At 39.0% G+C, this 9265-nt stretch overlaps 1 protein-coding gene across 1 annotated transcript in view; it reads left to right on the top strand.

Moving 5' to 3' along the window:
* Positions 1–7261, top strand: part of LOC107095843 (protein FAM124A-like) — a 44209-nt gene extending 36948 nt beyond the window's left edge. The window contains exon 4 of the mRNA XM_015392199.1: positions 5566–7261. Within this exon, the coding sequence (XP_015247685.1) occupies positions 5566–6363 (798 nt within the window). The 3' untranslated portion in view covers positions 6364–7261. The remainder of the gene's footprint in view (positions 1–5565) is intronic.
* Positions 7262–9265: the final 2004 nt, after the last annotated feature.

Genomic DNA, 9265 nt, shown 5'->3' on the forward strand with positions numbered 1-9265 from the left:
TATTGAGAAACACCTTAAATGGTTTTTAATTAACAGTGACTTAGAATTATTTGTACATTCTCACATGATTTACAAACCTGCACTAATATTTGGTTCAGTTTCCTCTTACTAGATTACATTTTCCTAACATTCTTTTTGTATTGAAAAATTCTAGCCGTTTGAGCAATCTTTATATCAGATGGTATATGGAGTGAATTTTGTTCCAGAATGTTTTGTATTAAAATAAAAAAATGCAATCCAGAAGTGAAACTTTGAAAAACATTTTAATTAAAAAAAAAAAAGGTTTTGAGAGCATTTTTGCTTTTTTTTTCTTAGATATTGTTTTTCCTTTTTCAAAAAAACATTTTTTTTTTTTACAGATGTAATATTTTCAATGTTTTTTATTCTGTTCTTTAGGTTGATGCTTTATCTTCATTTCAGGGAGGTGGGATTTCATCTGAAGTAATGAGCAATGACATTTCTGTTGGTCTGCATCGACATTAGTAACAGCATTTATGTGGATCAATGTGAGCATAAAGAACAAGCGTTTGTATGGGGCTGGAAGTGCAGAGAATGTGATCCGTGAAACACAATAAAAGAGAATGCAGTTCATAGCAATCAATCTGAAAAAAAGACATTTGGAGAAAAAAAAATGTTTTTGAAAATAAAAAATCAGTAAAAATATATGGTATATATTTTTAATTATTTGAAAAACTAAAAAATATGATATTCAATTTCAGTGTTACTAATTTTTTTTAAACAAATAAAGTTACTTTCAAAACCTTTTTTTTTTATCATATTTGATTTTTTTAGTTTCTTTCTGGATTGCAATTTTTTCTCTCATTCTTAATTTATAAAACATGGTTTGTTTGTTTTTTCAAAATTCCATTTACAAAATATGTTTTTTTATTAGTACCAATAATGGAACAAAATTCATTTCAGAATGGTAGATCTCATCCTATTGGATCTGCTTCCTGATTCTGACGCAGATTTTATGCGCAAAATTCTAGTTAAAATCAGGTTCCAACCCATAAAGCTAACTCTGATGTGTGTAGTTGCCGTTTCCAGTAGTTCCAGTAAGAGCAGACAGTTGCGCGTCTAAGAAACAGACATTTAAAGATCGATTTGAGTTGATTATAAAATTTTATTATTTGTTTTTTTATTGTACAAACGCTACCAGTGACAGGAAAAACAAGCACTTAGGATGCTGCGGGGACGGAACGATGCTCTTTGGTATAGAAATTTAATTCTTACTTGTTCCAACATCATTCTTGGTTAAACAAACAGCCAAACCTTTTTGGGCGGCCATGTTGGGAGTGGCATTCTTGTTTAGCACCCTCTCAGTCAAATGTGGACAATGACTGCTCTTTTCTTCCAGAACTTTGTGGTTCCTATTATTCTCCAACTTCCCAAATTATTGTTATCTATATAGATATAAGGATAAAGATCCCAAACACTCATCTTCATTTTAAAGGGATAAATGAGGCTGATGCTAAGGTTTCGGAGACACCCATTACATCAGAAGATCCTCGTGAATATTTCATAGTGGGAGAAATCCTCTATCAGTACATCGAATGAAAATTGCAACTCAACTTTTAAGCTCTTGCTTTTAGGAAAATTTCAGAATGTTTTTGAAGAGATTTTAAAAGTCTCTCACACCCACACTTCCGTGCTCTCGGAAATAATTATCTGTGTGGAAAGTTGTTGCTTCAACTTTTCCCTGTATGTTTTGGAAAGCTGACAAAAAAGCAGGTATCTGACTAGACATAAGGAGAAACGATCAGCAGTGACATGAAATGAGACATGCAGCAGAAACAGAGACAAAGCCGAGACCTTCTACTGACACCAAAAAGGATCTGAGCACTACTGCAGCCAAGCACAAAACCTTTCTACATTTGTGACGAATTATTGGTTCTTATGTTTCTGAACCTGCATCTCTGTGGAAAATAAATGTCTTTTACGTTTTCAGACGTTTTGACAAATCCTTTCGTAACGCCCGTTGCTCTAAAAGCGAGCATATGAGGCTCGTCTGGATTATGATGGTTTCTCCAGCTGCAGCTCTGATTCATAAAGTGCCTGACCGGAGTACAGCGTTCGTGCGGTTTGAACGCCCTGGGGGTTCCTCTCATACGTATTTCACCTCTTGTACGTCGCGTGACGAGCACCTCCTTCTATAAGAGCCCCACATATGGATGTTAATGACCCTGAATAGGCTCCTCCCTATTCTTGTAACCTTGGCAGGGTTTTATTTTGGCACATGTGCACAAAGTATAACATAAGGAAGTTCTTACTCTTCAGCATTGCTCGATTTTGAGCAAACAAAAAGCTCTAGGAAACCTTAAGGATCTTAGATTTGATTAAAACGCACCTGTTTTAGCAATAAACCCACAGAAATTCAAGATACGAGTTTTTTTACAACAGAGCAGGCTCTGATGGAGATGAATGACACTGAAACACACACCAGCGGTGAAAAATGTTGTTTGGAAAAGGGGGTAAATCTGCGGAGGCTTGATTCCGCTGGATACATGAAACTGCAACTAATGGGAGGCATCAGAAGCGGAGGGAGAAAAGTGAACTCTGTGGGAAACAGTTTGGAAAGCCAGAAACAAGAAGCACCTAATGTGTATCTCTCTGTAGGAAGTGGTATCCTGAAGGATACCATCATATCGATGAAAGGTGAGGTGTCCAGGAGATGCATGCGTTTCGGTGTAAATTGTTTGTGTCAGCCCAGACCTCAATGAAACCAGCTTTGGACTAGAAATGCCACTCAGGGAGGAAGAAACCATCACTTGTCCTGAGGTTTGATGACGCTCACATTTAGTTGTTTTGTTTTAATAACTATGATGACAGCTTCAGGCTGAGCGTTTTGGTTTTGTTCGTTTTTTTGCTGCAGGAGAAACAAGCACTTCTTAAAGTAAAGGGAATAATGAGGAGCCAGGAAGTTAAAACCTGGGATTAAATGGGTTGACTAAGGGACCCAGTTTAGTTCAGAGACTATAAATTCTTTATTTTAAGTCCATCGCATCCACAGCTGAAAGATGTGTCCGACCCTACAATGCCTATATTAATTCATAAGGAATGGGCCACAATGACCATTATTTAAAGTGTATAGAAGGTTTCAAAGGATTCAACCCTAGACTAGATTTAAAGAGACATTATGCTGGATTTTACTGAAAACTAACTTTAAAATAGCCTTTTTATTTTATCCTTTAGGACTGAAACCTCAGCGCTGATCTATCTATAAGCCTGTGGCCTATTTTCCATGAATGTCCTGCGGGTCAGAAGTTCCTGACCCGCAAGCGACCGGTATCCAGCTTAACTCGAACACCAATCTCAACTTGATGTAAAGTGAAAAAAAAAACAGCTAAAAGAGCGGGCAGTAAAGTGCTTTAGTTCTGTGTTTTGGCCACAGGAGGCAGTATAATTACAAAATGCTGTAAGGACTCTGGGATGCTCAGTGGCTCAGTGGGTAGCACTGCTGCCTTGCAGCAAGAAGGTTCTGGGTTTGATTCTCTGCCTGGGGTCTTTCTGCATGGAGTTTGCATGTTCTCCCTGAGCATGCGTGGGTTCTCTCCGGGTACTCCGGCCTTCTCTCACATTCCAAAAACATGACTGTTATGTTTTTAGGTTAATTGGCATCTCTAAATTGTCCTTAGGTGCGAGTGTGTGCATGAATGGTTGTTTGTTCTGTGTGTCTCTGTGTTGCCCTGCGATGGACTGGCTTCCTGTCCAGGTTGTACCCCGCCTCTCTCCCATTGACAGCTGGAGATTGGCATCAGCACCCCTCGCGACCCCACTCGGGACAAGAGTGTCAGATAATGGATGGATGGATGTAATGACTCTTTAAAACAACACCAGCTCATTATTTGGAGTTTAAATGATTGAAATTGTTTTAGTAAATATAAATAACTGAAATAGAAAATGTTAGGTTTGACTTGATAACAGACTAAAACTCATCATTATTACCAGGACTGCATTAATGTCTAGATATTTCAGTGCTGTTCTACTTAATAATGTTAATTCAATTTAATTTATTTATATTGTGCCAATTTACATACAGTCAAATCAATTAAAAGTTTCTATCTTAGGAAAACCAGTTGATTGCATCGACTCATTGACTCAAATGCAATCCCTCACACTAAACATGCTTGTAGCGACAGTGGAGAGGAAAAACTCCCTTTTAACAGGAAGAAACCTCCAGCAGAACCAGGCTCAATGTGAGCGGGCATCTGCTGAGGCCAACTGAGGTTCACGGAGGCAGAAGCAGAGATACAAAAGGCAACTGTAGCCAAACAGGAACAGACAAGGTGAAGCTACTATGAGAAAAAGCTGAGAAAGCATAACGTTAGAGATTGAACTAACAGATTCTGCAGAGTGGGAGAATAGAGATATAATTAAGTAGAATGATGAAATACTGGTCCCCATGTCCTCCAGCAGTCTAAGCCTATAGCAGCATAACTAAAGAAATAGCTCAGGATAACCTGAACCACTCTAACTATAAGCTTTATCCAAACGGAAAGTTTTAAGGCTACCCTTAAAAATATTGGAACGATAATTGAAATTTATTGATCTTGCACTGGAGAAATTGACCTCTGCATTCAACCGATTCCCCTTGGGGATCAGTGGGCTGCCATTTTGCAGGGAGCAGTGTGCGGTTAAGGGTCTTGCTCAGGGACCCAGAGTGGAGTCTGTGGGGATTGAACTGGGAACTTGCAACCTTCTCAGAGCACAAGCGCACTGCTCTAACCACTAATCCAACACTCCCCTTAAATGGACATTAATGTAAAAAGTTCTGCTTTATAGGCGGGTTTAATGCATCATACGTCATAAAATTTCTTCCTACTGTCTGAGATTGGGAATATCTTGGCATGTCACCTGTTTTGATTTTCTCTGATGACTCATCCCAAGCTTTAGCATCTTGATTGTTTAAATCTAACCCTGATGTGTTCATAACAACCAGATAAACTTCAACCAACTGACTAAAAACATCTGGCATGAGGAAGCTTGAAAACATGATGACAGTTTGACCTGACATATTCTACACCTCTAACTACAAAACAGGAAAGTTACGCTTAGGAGACAATATTTCTTTTAGTTTGTCACCAAAACTATATAGAGTTGCAGACTTTTTACATCGACAAGTTATGTTAAAATTAATGGAATGTTTTGAAAAAAGAAATGGCTGAATGCTTTAAAACGTGCATGTCTTTTATAGCCCTGCTTCTTTGGTATACATTTAAAGTTTTTGAAACTGTTTAACAGCAGAATTTTTTTAACAAGCCGCTGAGGCCAAAAGTGGATATGTAAAGGATAAAACTAATAAAAACTGCAATCTGTTTAGTTTAGCTCGGCTCCAAGCAGCTGCTATTTCCCCCATGTTGGCTGGGTGTCAGGGCTGACTTCAGCTTGGAGTGGAACAGGTCCAGTGTTATTGTTAGTAGTTCCACCCAAGCTTTTCTTACAACAGAAGGTCAATGTGACTGCCATGAACAAAAGCTTATTTGGCTGTTTTGAGATTCATTTGCTATCTTGAAGAGATTTCATTTTTAGCCTGTATTTAACTGTGTGTTCTTTCTTTTTGTTCAGGTTCAAGGTGGAAGCTTGAGGAACAGACAAGACCCCTGTTACATAGCGACTGCTGTTGTTGAGCCACATTCAACTCCAAGCACCTTTACCCGCACCGTCAACTCACACAAAAACCGCCGCCACCAGCCGAGAGTGACCTCCCGTCCCGGAGGCCACCAGAGCTCCAACCTTTCCCTCCCTCTGGCCTGCGAGGAGCAGGATGAGCAGGAGGAGTGGTCTACCCAACAACATCCTGACCTCCTCAAGTCCCAGTGGAGGGGTTACCAGACAGGCTCCCATTTCTCCGTGCCCAGCTTGGGCTCAACAGGCTCCACTGCAGCCTGTAACGCTCCTGTCCCATCTTTCAACCTTAAAAGGAGACCCTCCCTTGTCCCCCCGTTCCGCCTGAACGTGGATTCACTGATCGGTGCGGAGGAGACAGACGTGGACACGGGAAACAAAGTGAATCACGGCAGCAGTGCGGACCTTTCGGTGGTGTCTGCTTACATCAAATCCAGCCTGCCTTTGACCCCGCGGCCATTATCAGCGCCTCCGGAAGAAGTCAGACCCACCTTCTCTCCTGATATCCCAGACAATGCCTACAAATCAGCCACTTTGGGCCGAACGCCAAACAGCTTCTCGATCAACAGCACGCCGTCCACCTTGATGGAAGCACGTCTCCAAAGTGGCAGCTTAAGCACAAGTGCCGCGCCGTCCTCGAGCGAAGTTTCCATCAACCTGTCAGACAGCTGCAGCATTATTAGTGCACCGACTGAAGAGGCAGACAGGATAGAAGAAGAGCAGGAATTTTACATCTGATTTAAAGCTGAACGGATTGAATTTGGCCACAGATGTGATCGGTTAACACAACTCTACTCTGCCCTCTAGTGGCTTATAGTAAAAGTACAGTAAACCTCAGAACCAGAGGCATGTCTTGTGTTTCATTGGATGTAGATAAGAGTTCTGTAAATATCAGCCACATTTTATCCTCATTTAAGGGATCAATCAGAATTCTGTACAGAACTTTGTATTCTTTAAAATATAATCCTCTCCTGTTCCAGGTTAAATGTTACCTTTATAGCACAGTTAGGTCTATCTACAGTGCTTTGCAAAATGGTTGATCAATAAAAGGCAGGGGATATACTGTTTTCTATTGTCTGTACATTTTTACTGTAGTTAAAACAGCTGGCTTTAGGAGAATATACGGTTTTCTAAAGCTAAAAAGTGAAGTACTTGCATTGTTTCTTGCTAAATAGCTCATTCTCACTCTATAGAGTTTGTGCTGAAAGATGAGCATCTGCCCCAGTCTCAATTATTTTTAAAACCACGGGAGGTTTCTTTTCATGTTTTGCCTTGTATTTACCTCTGTGCATTTTCCCATATCGTACCTGTCTCCCTCTACCTGCTGAAGAAAAGTTTCCCCACACCATGATGCCGTCACTACCGTGGTTCACAGTGAGGATGACGTTCAGGGTCGTGTGCATCCAAAAAGGAAATTTGGGTTTCACCTGACCAGAGGATTTTCTTCCTTTACATGACTTTTGACAACTACAAACTGGACTTCTTGGGGCTCAAATCTTTTCCTTTGTATTTATCTGTAACATAAAATAAAAATAAAAATAGTGACAAATAAATAAAAGCTAAATGTACTGCATTACTGCAAAATGATCAAATATGCAGAAAAATATTGAGCGGGTTACAAGTCTAGCAGCTTTAACATTGCTTTTTATTCCAGAAAACATCCCTCACTCTACTGCTGGATTTGTGCCTGCCCTGAACCATAATAAAGTGTCCCAGGAATAAAAAATATATATATATATATATCTATATATTTATATATCTATATATATATCTATATATATATATATGTATATCTATATATAAATATATATACATATATACATATATATATATATAGTTCAATAACTGCGTTGCACACAAACAAACAAAAATTTACTTCCCTTCCTCATTTCTCTCAGTGAGATCATTTTCAAATGCACATAATCCTGACAAAATGTGAAAACTAGCCAATTGAAACTGTCCTTAAATATCACATCATCATTTGAAGCATTAAAGGTGTGTTGTTTTTTTAGTTGGTTTAAAAAGAAACTTAATCTCAGCTGCTGCAGCATGTTTAAGGTCTTGTTCTCATATCAGATAATAAATTTGAAATAGTTCAATCATACAATAAGAAAGTCTATGATCCCGAGGTTCCTGTTGTGAATATATTTTACTCCATATTTGACCAGAATTTCCCTATTGTAGGACAATAAAGGGATTTTCTATTTCTATTTTTTTTTCTAATTCTATATTTGACCAGTCAGTCCTTTAAAATAAATATGCTTCATAGATGGCTAGTAAGATGAATTATAGATACATTTTCGGAAACAGTATGTCAGAATTTTTCTCTCTATTTTGGTTAAGGCAGGAGAACTTACATGCATTGGTGTTCAAAAATACAAAAGGTCTTGATTTTGCTCTTAAAGCTTAAATGGGTCTATACAATGCTGCCCCCTTGTGCTAAAATGTGTCATTTCTTCCATTAGAGATAATATCCCCCAAATGATCTCTTGATTTTTAAACCAAAGTTCTTTGTGATTTATGGAGGAGTATTTGTTTACATTGCAGCTGCTTTCCTGAGGTGTGTAATGTGTGGGGAGGTGTGTTAGACCCTGTGGTGTCAGCTCAGTCTGATCACTAAAACATGTGTCTGTCTGTGTGGTCTGCATGCGGTACTTGCAGGAATATCTCTTCATACCGCACAGTGCTGGGTATGGAGAATCCTGCGTAATGCAGCATTTTTAGGGGGATGTCATCATCAACCAATGAATTCAGAGAGCCTTTAAGCTAAACTAGTAAGTGTGGATGTCTTTACAAAGAGACTTTGGAAAAAAAAAAAAGATCCATCTGTAAGTCTAAACCTGATATCTTAGCCAAGGTTTGTATAATTACTCTGAAATCTTTTTATTTAAACAGCTTCCTGTGCATTTTCCCATGTAAAATGATGCCTATAGTTTTAAGCTTCACTGCCTTAATCAGTTTCTTATTAGTATTATTTTTTCCATTACATTTTATAAAACACTTTAAGGTATCCTTTCATTTTGTTTGTTCTTTAGATTTTTGCGACCTTGACATGTTATGAACATTAGATTGTTCTAAATACTTCTATCGATAGAGGTCACACTACACAAACAAGGGACAGAATTAAAGCCACACTGTGCAACTTTTAGCCATTAGAGGCACTTAGACCTGTAAATTCCAGGTGTAGCTAACCTTGCCTGTAGGGGTCGGCCAGTGCAGAGTCATATTTTAGGCTGGATGTATAGGTGTGACAAAAACAAAAGCTACTGAGCCCACAGCAGAACAGAAATAAACATGCCAGCAGAGGAGAACGTAAGCTTAGCTCCTGTCACATCTGTTTTGTCAGAATCCACAATATCTGTCAAGGCTCAGAAAGTTGGACCCAGAATTCAGGCAGATAGAGCAGTGTTTTGTTTTTTTTATGTGTTTTTATTGACTGCTCAGAGTACTGCAGCTCATCAGCTGGGACCGGCTTACTGGAATCTCTGTAGAGATGCATACTCAGGTTAGTGACTACGAAACTCAGACGGGTGACCATGTGAGTCACTAACCTGCTTTTTAAGTTCTATCCGTGCCTAGAGGAAGGAATGGAAACCAGTCGGATGATTTCTCCACAGCATGCAGCGGGACTGCCCAGAGA

Source organism: Cyprinodon variegatus, unplaced genomic scaffold, assembly GCF_000732505.1.
Source record: "Cyprinodon variegatus isolate N-32 unplaced genomic scaffold, C_variegatus-1.0 Scaffold578, whole genome shotgun sequence".
Taxonomy (NCBI): domain Eukaryota; kingdom Metazoa; phylum Chordata; class Actinopteri; order Cyprinodontiformes; family Cyprinodontidae; genus Cyprinodon; species Cyprinodon variegatus.